Raw genomic sequence first — 21,273 nt, 5'->3', positions numbered from 1 at the left:
GAGGCCCACTAGGTTAGTGACTTGCACAGGGTCACACGGGAGCGGCTGGCACCCCGGGCGCCCTGGGTCCCGGCCTCAGCCCCCTGCAGGGCTCTCCCAGGGGCACCCCACTCACATGGGAAGCAGGGCAGTCATGCCAGTTGCAGGGTCAAGATGGAGCTGAGCTCTCAGGGACCCATTTTCCCTCAAGTGAGTTAAACCTGCTCCCGGTTACTACCAGGTGGTGGCCATACCTTCCTGATAGGGAGGACAGATGTCAGTGTGTGTGTGTGAGTGTGTGTGTGTGTACCAGCCACAGGCCAGGCAGTTCCTCAGTCTGAGTCTGCCCGCTAGTGCCCTCTCCTGGACATGGGGAAGAGGTGCCTCCTTCCTAGGGTCCCATAGGATTACCCCCTGCCCCCTCCTCTTTCCCCAAATCCATCTTGGAGTGGCCCCACTAAGGCTCTGGCTGTGTCTCCTGCCTATGGCACATGCTAGCCCACTTGGGAGGACCCTGACCCAGGGCAGAGAGTAGAGATGCCACATCTATCCCCAGGTGCCTTCTCGGTTACTCCAGGCTGGTGGCCCCCTGCTCTTCAGGGGGTGAATGCAGCCCGTATTCTCCAGCTTTCCCTGTAGACGAGCCAAGTCTGAGCTCAGGAGCCTATGAGGCAGGGGCAGAAGACTCAGGCAATTGGGCTCGGGCTCCTGGGCTCCATCCTCCCAACCTCACCTCACCCCTACCAGGCTGTCATCAGCTGTGAGTTGTCTGCTGGGTCCCAACGGCTCCTCTCTCCCCAGGAGAAAATGAGACTCTGAGGTTGGGGGTGCCAATTGTCTTTTCTCTGAGCTGCAGTCCCCTGTTCAGTGGACCCTGGAGGGCCCTCAGTCTCCTGCAAGAGCTCATGCCTGGAGTCCAGGTGTAGGAACTGGGAGAGACAGCCCTGACTTCAGCCTCTGCACCCCAGTCTGGGGACAGGCTGGTGGTCCTGCTGCTGAGGGGGGCTCTCAGCTGCCCGTCACAGCTGTCACAGGAGAATCTGGCCAGCAGGAGGCAGCAGTGAGAGGGCAGGCTCTGCTGGCTCCCAGGACTTGAGGGACAAGTAGCCCAAATCAGGGCAGGGCGTTATCACAGGTCAGTCAGAGGACACATGGCTCAGGGGATGCAGGCTTGGACAGCTTTGAGGTACCCTGCTGCCAATGCTTCTAGGGACCCCCAGTTCTTATTCACTGTTCCTTCTCCTCCAGGGTCAACCGTTGGGACATGGGCTGCCTCTGAAACTCTTCCCTAAGTTCATGGGGAAGCTTGAGGGGAGCAGAGGGAAGCTGAGGACATAGGGTCCTGGTAGAGAGAGGACAGCTGTCCACCCCACCCCACTCGCCCTCCCCTCAGCTTGACAGCAGGGGTTCTGAGCCAATGGGAGCTGAGGCTCTGTCTGTAAACAGCACCACCCAGCTGGGTCCCGGTCAGCTGTGGCTCTAAGCAGAATTCCCTCAGCAGCTTCCCCTGGGACCTGCTGCATGGTGCCCTCCACTCTGGGCCTCTCCCCAGGTTCCTGGCAGCCCAGGGGCACTGAGCAGGTGAAGTGCAGCCTCGGGTTAGGGAGGGCTTGAGCCCAGCGTTGCGTAAGTCCTCACCCCCCAACCTGGCTCCAGTCCAGACAGGTCCTCATCTTCACTCCTCTTACAGCCTCCTGGGGTCCCTCTGGGAGAAGCTCGCCCACTCCATAAGTGGCCTTAAACCAAGCAGGTGTCCAAGGAGGCTCCGGTCTTCCAGGGGGGTCCCTCCAGGGTCGAACAGGGTCCCTGCATATTCTGTAGCCTGTGAGGACCAGGGAGAGAGCTGAAGAAGGGTGGGCTCCTTCTCATCGTGCCCTGTGCTCCTGGGCTAGAGCAGCCTGTCTGCTGGCCGTGCCTCCACTTCCTGCCAGGTCAGCCCCGGGGAATGCTGCACCTGCCTGCCCACCCTCCTCCCTCACCTGGGCACCTCACAGTCCTCCCGGCTGGGCACAGGTGAGGATATACCGCCTGGGGACCATCCACACTCAGGCACTGTGGAAAGTGTGTCAAGCCCCCAGGGGCCTGGGAGGACGGGCTCTACTCACTTCCCATGTGTCTCTTCCTCCAGAACCCATAGACCACGATCATCGTCACAGGCACCAAGAGGAAGGCCAGCACCCCCAGGAGCACAATGGGGTTGGAGTCCTGGTGCCTGAGAAGGCGGGACAGAGTGGGGAGGTGAGCACCAGGTTCCCCACCTCGACCCACGTCTTTCCGAACACCACATGACAGGACTCAGAAGGGGGAAACCCTGATGGCCCCGCAGGGAGCGATGGTCTCTTTCTTGAGGACTCAGCTGTGGGAGAAGGAACTGAGGCACTCAGAGTTCAGGGGAGGAAGTCCCCAGACAGAGGGGAGCACCCATCCTCTATTCCCCCAAGTCTGCTTATTGTTGAGGACAGGGACTCTAAGAGACCCCCATTTGTGACAGAAAAGACAAAGGTCCTTATTCTGTCATAGTGATGGAGGATATCTCTTAGCACCTTGGTCTCTAACAGATGCTGCCGGTGTCCTGCCTGTATTTCTTGCCTGTATCACTTCCGTGTGTACCTGACATCAGCACCTCCATTCACATGTATGTATGCATATATATATTTTGGCCTAAGGACTTTCTTTTGTCACTGGCCACACTTGGCTACAGCCCTCTCCTGATGCCCAACAGGAGTGGGTATATAAATACCCCAGCTATCTTGCCACTCAGGTGGCTGCTTGACACTGGGGCCCTAAGTTCCCCACAGGGGCTGCGTCCTCGCTGCCCGCAGTGGCAGTGCCTGGGTTAAGCACTCTGTCCGTTGCCTTCCTTCCTCCCCGTCTCACTTCTCCATGCGCTCCCCGTGTTCCAAATATGATGCGAATCCCGGTCTCAGAGTCTGCTTCTGGAGGAACCCAAATTAAAGCATCCCCCATTCCCCATTTTCCAAGCCACCACCCTGTCTTGTCCCTACTCCCTCCTCTCCATCCACAAACCCTCATGGGAAGGGGTGGGCAAAAGGGGAAGGTCTGCTATAACTTCTGCATCTTGCGGCACTGAGAACTGTGGCCATGCCTGGTAAAGTGTCATTCAGCCCCCAGACCCATGGGTACCTGATAGGGGATAATTTGTTGAGGAGAGATCTGCTGGTGTGGCATGTTCTCGTGGTGGGCAATCTGGTGCGCAGGTGGCTGGCCCTAGTGGAGATGGACACGGGGCCAGCTGAGGAGGCTCTGGCAACGCCGGGAGGTGCAGTCACAGTCTGGAGCCCCTTGGTCCTTCTGGGCCCCAGGGCAGAGGGGCTGGTGAAGCTGTAGCCTGCCGTGGAGCTCAGTTGGATGGTCTCTGAGGCACTGGAGGGCAAAAGTCTGTCCAAGGTGAGGACTCCGGGTGTGAACATCCTCATACTGGTGGTGAAAGGGGCATCAGAGCCTGAGGTGGGAGCTCGGCCCGTTGTGACAACTCCACTCTTGAGGGTCTTGGCCAGCTGTGTAAGAGGAGTGTTTCTCTCGGCTGTGGGGACTGAGGGAACAGAGAGGGAGGAACATTAGAGTGAGTTAGGGGCCTAGGTGTTGGGAACACATCCTGGCAACCCACCTGGCTGTCTCTATGCCGGGGTGAGGCCTGTCCTCGTCTCCCCTCCTGAACTGAGACCCACACTTCTGCTCTGCTGAGGGACCAGGTGTGTATTTGTTCAGAGGGTGGTGTCAGGAAGAAGAAGTAGGCACAGTAAAGAAGGAACAGAACTTCAGAGTTTCTTTAGCCTTGCCCGCCAGGCCTCCTGGGCCCACAGTTGGGACCCGTCCCCAGCTCTTTTGTCACTTCTAGACCCTCCTCATTTCTGTGGGTCAAAGAGGTTTCTCTACTGTGATGTTGGGGTGAGACTTTTCCAGTTGCTCCATAATTAATGACTAGGGTCCAGAGACGAGGACCAAGAAGCATGAAAGGCCTAGATTCCAAAGAACGCCACAAGCAGCAGGGTCAGACACCTTTCTTGGGGTTTTTCTAAGAGATACCAGCCCTGCTACCCTCATCCATTAACCCAGACCTTTAACCACTCCATTTTCTAGAAGGCTGGTGTTTGCAAGGTCAAGGATAAGGAGTTGTAATTCTGAGGTCTAATCTAGGGGGCAGTGTTGGGTCTTTCTCTGCTGGGAACAAGAAAACTGGAGAGAGATGGCAGGGGGTTAGAGAAGGCTGCTGAATCCCTCAACTGTGCATGGTGAGGACCCTATTCCTTAGGGCCAGGGGTCACCATTGAAGGTGCCCTTTTTTTCTGGGCAAGGAAACCCAGAACAAGTGGCATTGCTGAGGTGGGCATAGAGAAAGGGGCTGACCTACAGCCAGATGTCCCACATCAGCAGCCTACTGAGCAGAACCGAAGGACTCTTCAAAGAGCTCACACGTAGGCGCCTTGGGAGAGCCACTTAGACACTCTCTTCATAGAGGACCTCACAGGGCTGGGCAGAAAAAAAGTGACACCCAACAGAAAGAGAATTCTAACAAGGGTCAGTGAAGCCACACAACCTTTATTCCTGCTCCAGTACACCAAGGAGTTGGGGGTGAGGGGGAAAACATGGAAAAGGTGACTAAGAGAAACCCACTTCCTCGCCTCCAGTGATGAAGGAGGAGTTAGTCAGCAGGCTACTCCTCTTTCTCATTTCAGGTGCCTTGGGCCATGAAACTTGGTCTTCAAGGAGGAGTAAAGCAAAGCATATATTTCTAGATGATTTCAATTGGGCTGGGGATTTTTTATTTTCTAGTAAATGAAAGGGTCTGCGAATTTGGAATCTCCCCAAATTGTCATTAAGAGATGCAAAGTGAGATTGGACATAGTGCAATACCAAATTCATGTTTGTATCCCTACAAGTTTCAACTGGTTTCAACCACTTCCCTGGATCTAAATTAGAACTGGAGAGTGGAGGAAGGAGATTGAACTCAGCATCTTACAGAGAGCAGTTGGCCTCGTTCAGACCCAACAAAAGACAGGGGATGCAGTTGGGTTGGGGGAACAGAGAAGAATAGGTAATGAACTTCAGAATCATTGGCTACTTTTTTCTGGCTCCTTCGCTGACCATTCACCCTTTCCTATCCATAAACATGGGAGGACATTGGGGCTAGGTTCTCGGCCCTCTCTTCTTTTTCTACACTCAACAGAGAGCTTATATCTTCATGAATTTTTAAGAACTGTATCAAGATATAATTTACATCTCTGATAACACACCCATTTACAGTGTCAAATTAAATGATTTTTAGTAAACTCACAGAGTCACACCACATCACCGCAGTCAATTTTAGAATAGTTTCATCATCTCAAAAAGAAACTCCTCATCCACTGGCCGTTACCTCTCAGCCCCAAGCATCCATTAATCTACTTTCTGTCTCTATAGATTTCTCTAATACTTATAACTTTAAACTGTCTTTATATAGATACTTTTAAATATATCCCCAGCTCTGACCTTTCACCTGAGCTTCAGGCTGATACATCAACTGTCTTCTTCCTTTCTCCATGTGAGGCTTTAAGAGGTATCTTAAAGGTAACATGATAAAATAGAGCTCTTCATTTTTCTCCTCCAAACTCCTCCAAACTATCTCCTCTGTCAGATCTCCCCTACCCAGTCCATGGTACCACCTTCCACCTTGCAGGTGAAATGGCACACTTTGAGGTCATCCTTGATGTTTTGCTTTTGCTCAGCTCTCACATGAGCAAATCCAGTCTTACTTCAAAAACATACAGCAAGGGCAAGAGTGTGACCATCATAAATTGGGGCCCCTCCACTTTTTTCCACCTCCAGGGACCATATCCTATTCTAAGACACTGTCATTTCCAGGCAGGATACCTGTTGGGAACTTCCCTGCCTGGTTTCAGAAGCTGTAATCCCCCATGGCTAATGCTGAGTAAATGACCTTGGGACCATAAGCCACTTAGGAGACAAAGCTTATCTTCCTTGTAGGGGCACCACTTCTGCCCCCTTTCTCTTCACTCTGCCTGGCCTCAAGCGGATGACTGGTTAGCCAATGATGGGTAAGAGTCCTCGAAAGAGTGACGACCTAAGACAGGCATGGATGCAAAGGGACCCTCAGGGAAGAACTTGGGGGCTAAAGAAAAAGGGGGTGATGGAACCTCGCCCCTTGGCTTTGACATAGCCTGAGTTCTCATTCTGTCTGCAAGAAGTCTCCTAATCTCTTGACTGCCTTACTTTCCCTGCCTGACTTAAGCCCGAAACAATGCCTTAAACCCAAAACAATGCTGGACATGTGTGCTGCCCTATGCTGGAAAGGGTGGGTTTCCTAGGGTGATCAGGCCTAAGAAAGAATGCATAAAATCCTATGACACCTACTTTGCTAATACCCTCAATTTAAATGATAAGGGTCCAAGCAGGGGGTGAGTTTGTTCCCCAAAGTTTTATGGCCCTTTAACTGTCTGACCCTGACTCAGAATAAGCCCTCAGAGTCCTTTGAATGTTATCTATTGTTTAATCATTACTGTCTGACATTGATTGATGAGCTTTACATATACACCCTGTATTCCTGTGCAAATTGAACCCAACAAAAGCTTGTCAAGGCAAAGGTTGAGACTTTTCTCCTCTTGAGAGAGAAGCTGAACCATCCCTCTTCCTCCACAGGACTTGGGGTGTGAATTTGTCTCATCTCATCCATAATGCCGTGGAGCCCAGGAGCCGGGATCCACATCAAATGCCCACAGTTTTTCTCTGCTTATTCACTTATCCCTCCACAATCCTCTACATAGCAGCCATTAATGTCTTAAAGATAAGCCACACCCCGATAAGCTCTGCAATAACGATTGTACTTAGAATAAACCTCAAACTCCTTTATTGTGGACTTTAGGGCTGCTGTTTGGCTCTCCAACCTCATCTCCTATCATTCTGCCCCACACTCAGTATGGACAGCCACACAGGCCTGCTTCATATGACCCTAGCTCCTCACCACGGGGCCTTTGTACATGCATTTCTCCCCACTTGAAATGAACTTTGAAGCACCTACATTTCAACAGAGCTAGAAAGCTCTCATCACTTAGGGCTCTGCTTGATGACATTTGCTGAAGGAGGTCTTCTCTGAACCCTGGTACTTCAGTGGCTCCCCCCACCACTGAGTTACTTTTTAGTTTATCACACTGTTTCATTTGCTTAAGAATATTAGTTGTCATCTGCAATTATTGTCTGAAGATGTACTATTGTCAGTCATCTCCCCTAGGGCAGAACTGTGTCTGTTTTTGCTCACCACTGTATCCTCAGGGCCTAGAATAGTGGCTGGCACAGAATCAGGGCTCAATGAATATATATTAAACAGAAGACTGAAGAAAACAAAGCAGAGTCCTGAGTTTGAATCTCACCATTGCTGCTTTCTAGCTCTGTTATCTTGGTTAAGGTCAGAGACACATAGGTGGTTTTATACCTCATTTTTTTTTTTCATCTACAAAGTGGTGACAATAATGTTCATGAAGCTGCCTGTGAAAGCCCCACTGTGCAACATGCCCACTGAAGGATTATTATTCTCAGTATATCCAATGTTAGTGGAGTGCAGGGCAAGAAGGACATCCCCAATCACCCCAGTGCCCCAGCAGGCCTGCTCACCTGGAGATACTTCCAGCTCGAAGCCCATCAGAGGGTAGAGGGTTCCAGAGCTGTTGCGCATGCACCAGTAGCGGCCCGAGTCCTGGCGCCTGAGGGCCACCATGGTGATATTGATCACCTTGGCCTGGGCATCGTCCTGCAGCAAGTAGCGCGGTCCCTGCACCCAGACCCGAGTGAACCCAGGCTCACACTTCTTCTTCCGGATTTTGCACCAGACCTTGCCCTCCACGTGTTTTTTGCGGCTCTTGTAGGAGCACTGCACAGACAGGGTCTCCCCTTCGAAATGCTGCACTTTGGAGTACACACTCTCGGCAGGAGCACCTGGGGAGACACGCCATGTTGAGCAAGGTCTGGCAAGAGAGGAGGAAGGTGACATCTTGAAACCTGAAGCTCGTGGTGAATGGAGAGGAGGTGGGTACTGCCCTGCGGACATGGGATGCACAGTCTGAGGGAGAAACAGCCCCACTCGGAGGGAGCTGACTCGGTCTGCGGGGGGAGGTGCAGGCCCCTTTCTTCATGGTATTTTCTAGTCTGATGGGAACATGACAAGCCCCACCTTCAGAATTTCATGGGCAAGACTCAGGATTTGACCTCAAGAAGACAGACACACAAATGCAAGCACAGGCTTTTAAGTTATGAAATTCCAGAGCACAAATGACTTAAGTAGATAAGAAGATCCAATCTTAATTTTAAAACATTAAGAGTAGTTATTTATTTTACAATAGGTTCACCATAGATACATTTTAAATAGCAAGTTGCATTGGCTCATTCTAGGTGGTCTTTAATTTTAAAATATACTAGCTCCATAAAACCCATAGATTGAATATGCCCCAAAGTGCACAGAAATTTTCATCAGGGTACAAGCCAAAGAATTCTACAATTATCCACTGTTCATTTCCAACACGTTGATTTTATGCCTGGGAGTAAGATGGACGTGGTCTGTGCACTTTATGACCCACAGTCTGGCGGGAAGAGAGTAGAACTAGGTCAGGGTGGTTGAATAGGGGGACAGGGGAGAGAGAGAGGTGGGGAGGGTCCCTCTACCCTTCTGCCTGCTGTAAGCTCAGCACCTGCTCCTTAACACACCAGAGCCTTCTGCAAACAAGCAATACACACAAGTTCCCCCCCACACCCCGTGGGACAGACCAGAGCGCACATTTTGGAGTCTAAATAAACTTGGGTTAAAACTCTGATTCTACCGCATGAACAGATCAGGTTGGCTGTGAGAACTATATCCCAGTACAGTGCCTTGAGTATAGTAGGTGCTCAATGTATACTTCCTTTTTCCAAATGCAGGTAGCTCCAGACTTCTGTACTAGAGCCCAGAGCTGATAACCAAAGGCCTGGCACCTAAGAGATCTGCCTCAGTTTCCAACCCAGCTGCCACTGTAGTTGAGGCTTGGAGTGAGGTAACGCCCCCTCTGAGCACCACTTTGTCCCACACAAACTAAATAGAATGATTCAACTCAGTTATTTGGAGGGTGGGAGGTTTGGGGGGACCCCAGGATGGCTCGGAACAGGCCAGGCACAGAGAGGGTTATGTCTGGGGAAGGTGCGTGGATGGGGTGACCTTGGAAAAGGGTCTCCAGGGTACTGTGTTCATTCCTGTCCACCGCCCATCCCCTCACAGGTGGTGAGGAGTATGTTTTGCCAACCCCCACCATGCCCAGAGCTGATCAGGAAGTGGTAACTTGGTTGCCATGGCAGCGAAGGAGGCAGGATTGGGTGACCCCCTCCCCCTTTGAAGAACATTGGTGTTTGTGGGGTGGGAGAGGACTTCAGGGATTGCTTCCACTCTGGACAGGGCGTAGTGGCGTCAGCATTCTGAGAAAAAGCAAGTTCAAAGCACACGCACACATGATGCAATGATTCCTGTAACAACCAAACGGGGCCTTCCTCACAGAAGCCAAGGGAAGAGGCTTTTTGTGTGAGGAACTCGAGTGTCCCTGGTCAGAAGTCATGAGGAAGCCACGCAGAGATGGTCCAGAGCTTTGTGAGACCTCAGGAGCTTTGCCTGGGGCCAGGTATTAAGATGGAAGCTTCTCATTGGTCTCTGGTAAGGAGCTGCTTAGGCCAGCCCGAGCTCCTCCTCCCCCTCCTCCAACTCCACAAAATATTAAGCAAGATCATTGAGCAAGAAATAGCCCGTTGGGGGGTCCAGGAAAAGGCCGTACGCCCCGCCCGCCCAGCCAGCCCACCCACCTGCTCACCTGAAACGCAGCCCTGGAGCCACAGGAGGAAGAGCAGCAGTAACAGTGTGGGAGCCATGGCTCCATCCAGCCGCGACAGTCGCAGGCCAGCAGGGGGCCAGGACGCCCCCCGTATGCAAGGTCGGGGCTCCAAGCCGGTGCAGTCTGGACCCCTTGGGTCTGCCAGGGGAGAATCTTAACTTCTAAAAGTGAAGTTGCCCATTTAGGGAAGTGAGAAGGTCACGGGACCCACTGTGCACGGCAGACCGCAGGAGCCCGCAGACCCTGTGGGAGGGCGGTGCCCGGTACTGTTTCCGCCTCTTCCTCGAAACTTCAGGCAGGTGTGGCTGCTCCACCCAGTCTGGGCCCCGCAACCCAGGGAGGGTTCACAGGGTCTGACGACTTCCCACACTCTCTAGATTCCCAGAAACTGGCCCCAAAAGTGTGCCTCCTATCCTAAGACAGGGATCCATCTAGGTGCTGGTGCGACTTTTCTAGAACCTCAGGTACAGACTTCCCTGGAATGCTCTGGGATTAGACATCCAGGGTGGGGGCTGTGTGGCCAGGGAGAGGCGTCTTGGATATTACATTGTTCACAAACACACGTTCCAAGGAGTTTCTTAAAAACTCACATTCATTCACTCATTCATTCATTCACTCACTCATTCATCCCTCACCGAATGCATTCGTTCTGGCTCTCTCTCTTACACACACACACACACACACACACACACACACACAGACTCCTGGCTGGTCAAGACTGTCACTCCTGCTCACAAATAACCCCCTACATGTGCAAACACAATCTTAGTTTTGTCACAGTTAGGGTGATAAGGAAAAAAAGATGCAAATTGTAAAACTTAGAGCATAAGGTTTGGGGTCAGGGAGGGGCTTCTGTGCTTTCACACGTGGAGACACGTGCACACACATTCACACACAGAGAGACACTCTCACACACACACACACACACACACACAGTCTGTCCTTTTTGCTGTTAACGTGCCTCCCTAGCTCTGTCCTTCTCATTACCTGTCCTGCTGACCTGCCTACTCACCCACCAGCTCTCAGGAGACTCCTGCTGCCTCTTACAGGCTTCCTGAAGCAAGGGCAGATCCTCCCCTCCCCCACCTCTTCCCCAGAAGCCACACCCCCAGCCCCTTCGGCCCCCAGCTCTGGCCCCCAGCCAGCACCCAGGCATGCCCACTCCACTTCCTCTCGCTCAACCCTATCTCGCCTATACAGCCGCTGGGCTCCAGCTAAAATGACCCAGCATTTGGCCCAAGACCCCACCCTTCACTTAGTCCCTAGAGCTGAGAATCAGGATACAGTACTGACAGGCAGGAGCTGTGTCATCAGCTCCTTTGAGGTGTGGGGACCTAGTGGAGCCCCTGATGTTGTGTGCTCCCCCATTCACCTGTGCCAACTTTCTCCTTCTCTGGTGGGACTCAGTAAGAAGTCCTCAGGTTTGCATGGCCACAGTCTTAAACTGAGTTTGAACCTCCAAGTCCCAAACCAAGGAAGTTTTATCTTTGCTGACCCAAAACGTTTAGTCTCTTAACTTACTCGTTTATTCGTTCCTCAATCTGATATAATTTGTCCGTTCTTACAATCTAATATGCCACGGGTGTGCTAGGCTTGGGGGTAGAGGAATGAGATCCAGTTGTCACTCCAAACCTCTCAGCTCCCAGAAGACCTATCCTGCTCTCCTCACCCACCTCCCTTTTCAACACTGCTGCCACTGTCCTCAGATCCCGAGTTCCGAGGCCATCTCTCCTCCCAACATACATGCTATCTTCCATCCTTCCTTTCCTCCATCAGCACAGTGAATGGCTTCAGGAGTGGGGATGTCACTTATCCCTGGCAGGGATTCCACGTACCTGGAATCAACATTGCTAGCAAAGCCCTGGTATGTGGCCTGGCTGGTGTGGCTCAGTGGATTGAGTGCTTACCTGTGAGCCAAAGGGTCACTGGTTCAATTCCCAGTCAGGGCACATGCCTAGGTTGCAGGCCAGATCCCCAGTACGGGGTGTGTGAGATGCAACCACATATGGATGTTTCTCTCCCTCCTTTTCTCTAAAAATAAATAAAATGGGTTTTTTTAAAGCCTTGGAGCGTGCCCACATTGAGTGAGGCATCGTGAAAAGTGCCCTAGAAGCGCCCTCTCTGTCACAGGGTGTCAATGAGGGTACAAAAACCAAACCCTCTCCCTCCTCTGACAGAGGTGGTATGAACTGGAACCAGTGTTCTTGGAAGGAAATTTGGAAGGCTTTATCAACATCTCTAAAAATGTGTATATGTTAGACTTTTTTCAACAAAGTAATTTAATACAGCATACTGTTTTTCTGTTTCTTTCTACAGGGTGGAGCAGAAGTAGGTTTACATTTATGAATCTGCAAAACACAGTTTATTATTGTATGATTAGTTATTATTACATTATTTTACACACAAGCAACTGTAAACCTGCTTTTAACCCGTGCTGTGTTTCCATTTAAAAAATTAACACCTGATTTACACAGAATAAAATTCATTCTTTTCAGTGGGAAGTTCTGGGAATTTCACATACCCATAGGGATTTGTGACCACCACCATAAGCAAGATATAGAAACATTCCATTACCCCCAAAGTTTCCTCATGTCGCTCGTCAGACAGCCCCTCACTCCACCCTCAGTTCCCAGCAAACAATGACCTGGGTTTTTTCCTGTCTTTAGTTTTGCCTTTTCTAGATGTTACAAAAATGTAATGATACAGTATGGCTTCTTCCCCTTAGCATAATGCATTCGAGATGTGTGTTGGGTATTTTAGTGGTTTGCTCCTCTTTATTGCAAAGTAGGATCCCGTTGTATGGATGTACCACAGCTTGTTTACCCACATCCCAGCTGAGGGTCATTCAGGTTGCTGTGCAGTTGGGATATTTCAGACAAAACCACTACAAATATGTGTACCCAGGTTTTTGTATGATCATAAGTTTACGTTTCACTGGGTAAATCCCTAGAGTGGGGTTGCTGGGTTGTATGGCAAGATTATGTTTAATGTTTTAAAAACTGACAAATTGTTCCCCAGTGTGGCTGCACCATTTTGCATTTCTCCCAGCTATGTTTCACTTGTTCCCTATTCTTGGTAGCACTTTGATACTGTCAGGTGTTGAACACCCCCATTCTAATAGGTGTGTGGTCGTATTCAATGTGGCTTTATTTTGCATCTCTCTAAGAATACTGGACATCTTTTATTGTGCTTATTTGCCATCAATATATCTTCTCTAAGATAGTGTCTGTTCACATCTTCTCATTTTTGTTTTCTTATTATAGAAGCTTGTGATCTTTATATATCCTGATGGTACTCTTTTTTCTTCTAATCCTCACCCAAGGATATGTGTGTTTTTTATTGATTTTAGAGAGGGAGGGAGGGAAAGAGAGAGAAACACTGATTCCAGAGAAACATCAATCAGTTGCCTCTGAGAGCAGAACCCACAACTCCTTGGTGTGCAGGATGGCACTCCCACCGCCTGGGCCACTGGCCAGGGCTGTTCTGATGTATTCTTTCATTAAATACATGCATTACAAACATTTCCCCAGTCTGTTGTTTGTCGTTTTATTAGAAGTATATTTCAGAAGCAGAACTTTTTCATTTTGATATAGTGCAATATACCATTTTTTTGGCTCATACTTTTCATGTCACATCTAAGAAATCTTTGCTTAACCCAAGGTCACAAAGATTTATTTGACAGTCTTACTGAGATGTGATTCACATAATATAAAACTGACTCATTTAAACTGTACAATTCAGTGGTGTTTAGCATAATCCCTGAGTTGTACAACCAAAACCCAAATCTGCAACATTTTCTCCACCCCAAATGGAACTCCATATCCCCACGTCCATCAGCAGTCAAACTCTGGACTGGTTTCCTATTTCTACACACTGAGGGGCTTAAAACAACACAAACTTATTTTTTCACAGTTCTGGAGGCCAGAAGTTTGAAACGGTATCACTGGGCCAGGATGAAGGTGTTGGCAGGGCTGAGGTTTCTCTGGTGACTCTGGGGAAGAATCCATGCCTCTCCCAGCTTACAGTGGTGGGTGCTGACACTCCACGGCTTGTGACCTCGTCACTGCAGTCCTCAAGGCCAGCATCTCCGAAGTCTGCTCCATCCCCACATCACCTTCTCCCCTGTGCATTCACATCTCCCGCAGCCTTTGTCTTATAAGGAAACGTGGGATTGCATTTAGTGCCCAGGCCCATAATCCGGGATCACCTCCCCATCTCAGAATCCTGAACTTAATCTCCTCTGCTAAGACCTATTGTTTACTTCACTTACATGTGGAATCTAAAGGACAAAAGAAACAAACAAAATAGAAACAGACTCATAGATACAGAGAATGGACTGACAGTTTGGAGAAGAGGGTTGGGGGCTGGGTGGAAAAGGTAAAGCAGTTAAGCAGCACAGATTGGTAGTTATAGAACAGCCACAGAGATGTAAATTACAGCATAGGGAATATAGTCAGTAATCTCGTGATAACTACATATGCAGGGCCAGGTGGGTACTCGGAATATGGGGGGGGGGCTACTCTGTAAAGTACATGATTGTCTAACCACTTTGCTGTGCATCTGAAACTAATACAGAATAATATTGAGTGGTTCCAGGGATTAGGGTGTGGAGATCTTTTGGGAAGCCATGTTCCAGCTCATCACACTCCCCATTTCTCCTCTTCTCCCACTGCAGCCCCAGACAACCACTGATCTACTATGTATCTTTATGAGTTCTTTTCCTGGGCATTTCAGAGAAACATAATCATATAGTGTTCAGTCCATTTAGCATAGTGTTTTCAAGATTTGTCCATGTTGTACCAGTACTTGCTGCAACAAGCTGCATCAGGACTTCATTCCTTTAGACAGCTGAATAGTATCCCATTGTACAGAAACACACTTCGTTTATTCTTTCATTGGTCGATAGACATCTTATTCATTTCGATTGTTTGGCTACTGGGAACAATGCCACTACATATATTCAAATACAAGTTTATGTGTGGACATACATTTTTATTTCTCTTGGGTATGTAACCAGGAATAGAATTGCTTGATCATGTGGTAATTCTACACTTACCATTTTGAGGAACTTTCAAATAGTTTTCCAACATGATGCACCATTTGACACACTCGCCAGCAATGTAGGAGTGTTCTAATTTCTCTACAGTCTCCTAACACTTGTCTGTCTTTTTGATGTTGTGAAGTACAATATTATCTCTTTGTGAGTGTGACTTGTATTTACCTAATGACTGCTGATGTTGAGCATCTTTTCATGTGTTTATTTGCCATTTGTATATCTTCTTTAGATAAATGTGTATTCAAACCCTTTGTCCAGTGTTGAATTGGGTTATTTGCCTTTGCAGCACTTGAAAAATGTGCCATTTCATTATGATCTCCATGGTTTCAAGATGAGAAGGTCTGTCTCTATATTCAAATTGGTAATGCATTATTCCTGTCTGTTTTTAAGGCTTTTTTCTTTGTCTGCAATTTTCAGACATTTACTTGTGATATGTCTTGGTATGTTTCTTTGAATTTATTCCTAGCTGGAGTTCATTTAGCTTCCGGGATCTACAGGTTTATATCTTTTGCCAAGTTTGGGCAGTTTTAAATCATTATTTCTTCAAATACCTTTTCAGTTCCACACTCTTCCCTCCCTCCTTCTGGAACTCTGATGATATAAATGGTATAAATGTAGATCCCTGAAGCTCTGCTAATTTTATTTCGGTCTGCTTTTTTCTCTGTTGTTCAGATTGGAAAAATCTTATTGATCTGCCAAGTTTACTAATCCCATCCTGTCATCCCCATATTCTTTTTTTAAATATGTTTTATTGATTATGCCATTACAGTTGTCCCATTTCCCCCCTTCATTCCCCTCCACCCTGCACACCCACTCCCCCATTCCCCCCTTTAGTTCATGTCCATGTGTCACAAGTTCTTTAGATTCTATATTTCCCATACTATTCTTGCCCTCCCCCCGTCTATTTTCTACCTACCCTCTATGCTACTTATTCTCTGTACCTTCTCCCCCTTCTCCTCCTCTCACTCCCCTGTTGCTAACCCTCCACGTGATCTCCATTTCTGTGACTCTGCTCCTGATCTATCTGTCCTCTTAGTTTGCTTTTGTTTTAGGTGTGGTCATTAATAACTGTGATTTTGCTGTCCTTTCACTGTTTATATTTTTTATCTTCTTTTTCTTAGATAAGTCCTTTTAATATTTCATATAATAAGGGCTTGGTGATGATGAACTCCTTGAACTTGACCTTATCTGAGAAGCACTTTATCTGCCCTTCCATTCTAAATGAAAGCTTTGCTGGATAGAGCAATCTTGGTTGGAGGTCTTTGGTTTTCATGACTTTGAATACTTCTTTCCAGCCCCTTCTTGCCTGTCAGGTCTCTTTTGAGAAATCAGCTGACAGTCTGATGGGAACTCCTTTGTAGGTGACTGTCCCCTTAGCTCTTGCTGCTTCTAGGATTCTCTCCTTCATTTTAATCTTGGCTAATATAATTATGATGTGCCTTGGTGTGTTCTTCCTTGGGTCCAACTTCTTTGGGACTCTCTGAGCTTCCTGGACTTCCTGGATTTCCTTTGCCAGATTGAGGAAGCTCTCCATTATTATTTATTCAAATAAGATTTCCACTTGTTGCTGTTCCTCTTGCCCCTCTGGTACCCCTATAATTTAGATGTTGGTACATTTAAAGATGTCCTGGAGGTTCCTAAGCCTCTCCTCATTTTTTTGAATTCTTGTTTCTTCATTCTTTTCTGTTTGGTCTTTTTTTTCTTTTTTATGGTCCACTCGATTGATTTTAGTCCCAGTTTCCTTCTCATCACTATCGGTTCCCTATGAATTTTGCTTCATTTTACTTAGTGAAGCCTTCATTTTTTTCATGTAATTTGTGACTAAAATCAACCAGTTCTGTGAGCATCCTGATCACCAGTGTTTTGAACTGCACATCTGATAGGTTGGCTATCTCTTGGTTGCTTAGAAGTATTGGCTCTTGGGCTTTGAGCTGTTCTTTCTTCTTGAGCCATAATGTTTTGGTCTGTTTGCACCTGTTACATATGAGGTACAGAGCCTTAGGTGTTCACCAGGCTGGGGCAACCCAGTCTCTGAATTGTAAGGCTGTACGTGGGGGCAGGGTCAGAGAGGGGGAATGGCTTTTTTTTTTTTTGCTCTCTTTCAGATTTCAGTCCCCTCTGCTGCTTCCCACAAGCAAATTGGACCCTTCTGGTGCTAGTTCCCAGATGTGTGGGCTTGTGCACCCTCCAGAACCCTGTGAGTCTCTCCGATGAACTCTCTGTGAGCCTGGGAGACTCTCCCAGCACCTAGACCCTTGAAAGTCTTTCTAATTGGTGCTTTTAGGCTATATTTCCTGGCGCTGAGGCTCTGGGTTGTGCAGTCTATGTCACTGCTCACTTCTTTGCCTGGTTTATCTGTGCGCAAATGTGTGACCAGGTCAGCCAGCCGCCTTGCACCCTCACTGGGTCCGCCCGTTGCCACCCCACGCCAGGGATCTGCTAACTGCCACCTGAGCGCCTAGGTCGACCCTGCTCGGCCAGCTGCTGACTCCGCCCCTCTTACCGGTCTGGATGAATGGTTCGTTGTCGTGGGACTTCGGTACAGTGTAATTTTCTCTCTGTTTTGGTTGCATTCTGGTTTTTAAATATTTGTTGTTCATAAACTTGGTTGTGTGAGGAGGTACAGTGTTTCCACCTATGCTTCCATCTTGGCTGGAAGTCCTCCCCATCTTCTATCGAGTTCATCCAAAAAGCTCTTTATTTTGGTTATTGTAGTTTTAGTCCCCAAATTTCTTCCTGCTATTGATTTCTGATTTAATTCCACCGTAGTTGGAGAACACACGATGGTTTCAAAGGGCTTTGTTGTTACTGCCACTGGGCTTTGTTGTTACAGGGGCATGTTTGTCAGTGGCTCCGGGCTGTGCTGCTGTCACTGCTGCTGGTTCATCAGACACACACTGTCCTCTCCAACACCCAGCCCAGGGGAACAGGGCATGAAGCGAAAACTCAGGGACTCGGCTGTGCTGTTTCATCACAAGTCTTGAGGTCTCTAGTCAGTTGCCTCCTCTACCCTGCTCTTAGAATCCCTTTATTATTATCTGTTGACTAATTACAGGACATTTGGTTGTGTTTAGAGGAGAGGCACAGGAAAAAGTGAGTCTACACCATCTGTTCTGGAAACAGAAACTATTTGTATTTTTATTATTGAATTGAAAGAATTCTTTACATTTTATAGATATGAAATATGTGATTTCACACTCTCCAATTCTGTGGATCACTTTTTCACTTTTCAGGTTGGTATTCTTTTTCAGCGCAAGAGTTTTTAATTCTGATGAAGTCCAATTTATCTATTTTGTCACTCATACTGTTGGTGTCATTTTTATAAACCACTGCCTAACCCAAGGTCATAAACATTAACTCCTATGTTCTAAAAATTTCATGGTTTAACTCTTTTATTTAAGTCTATGATCAATTCTGAGTTGATTTTTGTGATGATGAGGTATGAATCCAACTTCCTTATTTTTTTTTAAAGACACATTTATTCAGTGTTGTGATCAGACTATTACATTTAGCAATCAACAGCAGGGGTGCAAATAAAGATATACATTAAAAGTCCTTTGCTGGAATGCTTTACACTTTCCACAGAACAGAAACTAAACTACCATATTTTCGGACCATAAGATGTACCTAGGTTTTAGAGGAAGAAAATAGGAAAAAAATTTTTGAAGCAAAAAATGTGGTAAAATATTTAATAACATAAATAACACAACATTTCACCAATGTAAATGTAAACAGAACTCAACAGCAACATTAACAACCATTATTCCTCCTAAATTTGGGGGACAGGGAGAACGTGCATCTTATAGTCCGAAAAATACAGTAACCTGTTATACAATTAGTCACAAACACAGTCCTCAAGTTTTTTGCCCATTCACATGAGTATTATCTAAAATATATCTTCTCTGTAGCAGCTAGGCCCTGCCACCACTGTGCTTGGTTGAATTCACAAATCTGTTGCAACCTGTAGCTTCCCTGTCACTTCTCTGGCTCCCCTCTCCTGCTGAGCTTTGTTTCCTAGCAGCAATTAAAACCTTCAGCCACTGCCATAGCTGCTGCTGCTGCTGCTGCTGCTGCTGCTGCTGCTGCTGCTGGAATCGCCATAGCCACCTTGGTTTTGTGATTTGGCAGAGTATTGGCCTCCACCACCATAAGGGCCAGAGCTTCCGCCTCCAAAGTTTCCTCCTTTCATGGGTCCAAAATTTGAAGGCTGATTGTTGTAATTGCCAAAATTACTGTAGCTTCCACCACCTCCAAAACTTCTTCCATCATTACCAAATCCATTATAGCCATCCCCACTGCCACTATATCCACCACCACCACGGTTGCCACCAAAGCCACCTCAACAGCTGAAGTTTCCTCCATGACCAAAGTCGTCATTCCCACCACCTCCACAACCACTTTCGAAGTTTCCAGAACCACTTCAACTTCTTTGGCTGGATGAAGCATTAGCCATCTCTTGCTTAGATGGGGCTTTCCTTCCCTCACAGTTGTGGCCGTTCACAGTACAGTATTTCTGAATGACAATCTTGTCTATAGAATCATGGTCATCAAAGGTCACAAAAGCGAAGCTTCTCTTTTTGCCACTGCCTCTGTCAGTCGTGATTTCAATCACTTCAGTTTCCTGACACTGTTCAAAATAATCTCTTAGTTGCTGTTCTTCAGTGTCTTCTTTAATACGACCAACAAAAATCTTTTTCACAGTGAAGTGGGCACCTGGTCTTTGAGAATCTTCTCTAGAGACAGCCCTGTTTGGTTCCACAACTCTTCCACCCACCTCGTGTGGCCTTGCACTCATGTCTGCATCCACCGCCTCCACGGTGGCATATGTGACAAGCCCAAAGCCTCTGGAGTGCTCGGTGTTTGGAACTCTCATCACCACACAGTCTGTGAGTGTTCCTCAGACTCTCATCTGCTGTTGCAAAGCTCCAACCTGTGATCAAGAGCTTCTGTAGCTGTTCGGCCCTTTGGGAAACTCTGACTTAGACACAATGACTGCAGGAAAGGGGACTTCAACGATGCTTACTCAGAGGCAGAAAGGCCCAACTTCTTTCTTTTCTATGTGAATACTTAGCTGTTTCAATTTGTTCAAATCATTTGTTGAAATGAGAATTCTTTCCCCACTGAATTGTTTTCATACCATTGTCAAAAATCCAGACTCTCAATTCTATTTTTTTGATCCGCATGTAAGCCAGTACCACACTGTTTTGATTACTGTACTTTTGTAATACACCTTGAAATCAGGAAGTGTGAGTTCTCCAACTTCGTTGTTCTTTTTCAAGATTGTTTTGGCTGTTCCAGGTCCCTTGTATTTCCACATGAATTTTAGAATAAATTTGTCAATTGCTGAAAAGAGCAACTTAGGATTTTGATAGGAATTGTGTTGAATAAGTACGTCAATTTTTATAATATATTTTATTGATTATGCCATTACAGTTGTCCCATTTTCCCCCTTCATTCCCCTTCACCCTGAACATTCCCTCCCACCCACATTCCCCTCCTTTAGTTCATGACCATGTATCACAAGTTCTTTAGCTTCTACATTTCCCACGCTACTCTTGCCCTCCCCCTGTCTATTTTCTCCCCATTGTCTATGCTACTTATTCTCTGTACCTTCTCCCCCTTCTCCTCCTCCAACTCCCCTGTTGCTAACCCTCCATGTGACCTCCATTTCTTTGACTGCTGCTGATCTAGCTGTCTGTTTAGTTTGCTTTTGTTTTAAGTGTGGTTGCTAATAACTGTGAGTTTGCTGTCCTTTCACTGTTCATATTTTTATCATCTTCTTTTTCTTAGATAGTCCTTTTAACATTTCATATAACAAGGACTTGGTGATGATGAACTCCTTGAACTTGACCTTATCTGAGAAGCACTTTATCTGCCCTTCCATTCTAAATGAAAGCTTTGCTGGATAGAGCAATCTTGGTTGTAGGTCTTTGGTTTTCATGACTTGGAATACTTCTTTCCAGCCCCTTCTTGCCTGTCAGGTCTCTTTTGAGAAATCCACTGACAGTCTGATGGGAACTCCTTTGTAGGTAACTGTCTCTTTATCTCTTGCTGCTTCTAGGATTCTCTCATTTTAATCTTGGCTAATATAATTATGATGTGCCTTGGTGTGTTCTTCCTTGGGTCCAACTTCTTTGGGACTCTCTGAGCTTCCTGGACTTCCTGGAAGTCTATTTCCTTTGCCAGATTGAGGAAGCTCTCCATTATTATTTATTCAAATAAGATTTCCACTTGTTGCTATTCCTCTTCCTCTTCTGGTACCCCTATAATTCGGATGTTGGAACGTTTGAAGATGTCCTAGAGGTTCCTAAGCCTCCCCTCATTTTTTTTACTTCTTGTTTCTTCATTCTTTTCTGTTTGATTGTTTCTTTCTTCTTTCTG

General features: G+C 47.3%; 1 protein-coding gene and 1 pseudogene across 2 annotated transcripts; both read right to left on the bottom strand.

Annotated features, from left to right (window-relative positions):
* Nucleotides 1–723: 723 nt before the first annotated feature.
* TREML2 (triggering receptor expressed on myeloid cells like 2) lies at nt 724–10,104 on the bottom strand. 2 transcript variants are annotated; one of them, XM_037155195.2, is made up of 5 exons: nt 9,816–10,104; nt 7,606–7,926; nt 3,124–3,532; nt 2,085–2,191; nt 724–1,801 (listed from the first exon to the last, which is right to left on the bottom strand). In XM_037155195.2, the coding sequence occupies exons 1-5, from the start codon at nt 9,871–9,873 to the stop codon at nt 1,614–1,616; spliced, it is 1,083 nt and encodes a 360-aa protein (XP_037011090.2). In that variant the 5' UTR covers nt 9,874–10,104; the 3' UTR covers nt 724–1,613. The 2 variants fall into 2 exon arrangements, with proteins under 2 accessions (XP_037011090.2, XP_037011097.2); XM_037155202.2 differs by lacking the exon at nt 2,085–2,191 and having other exon boundaries at nt 1,629–1,801.
* Nucleotides 10,105–14,098: 3,994 nt separating this feature from the next.
* LOC128628306 (heterogeneous nuclear ribonucleoprotein A1-like) lies at nt 14,099–19,873 on the bottom strand (annotated as a pseudogene).
* Between the last annotated feature and the right edge of the window lie 1,400 nt (nt 19,874–21,273).

Source organism: Artibeus jamaicensis, unplaced genomic scaffold (genome assembly GCF_021234435.1).
Source record: "Artibeus jamaicensis isolate MK-2021 breed Jamaican fruit bat unplaced genomic scaffold, CSHL_Jam_final contig_1803, whole genome shotgun sequence".
Taxonomy (NCBI): Eukaryota; Metazoa; Chordata; class Mammalia; order Chiroptera; family Phyllostomidae; genus Artibeus; species Artibeus jamaicensis.
The sequence above is the reverse complement of the archived record's forward strand: the minus strand, read 5'-3'. Positions and strand labels throughout refer to the sequence as shown.

Excerpts from the sequence above, each read along its gene's own strand:
- TREML2 (XM_037155195.2), bottom strand. The coding sequence starts at position 9,873 with ATGGCTCCCACACTGTTACTGCTGCTCTTCCTCCTGTGGCTCCAGGGC. Across the intron at positions 7,927-9,815 it reads GCTCCAGGGCTGCGTTTCAG|GTGCTCCTGCCGAGAGTGTG; the intron begins GTGAGCAGGTGG and ends GTGTCTCCCCAG. Across the intron at positions 2,192-3,123 it reads AACAAATTATCCCCTATCAG|GCACCAGGACTCCAACCCCA; the intron begins GTACCCATGGGT and ends CCGCCTTCTCAG.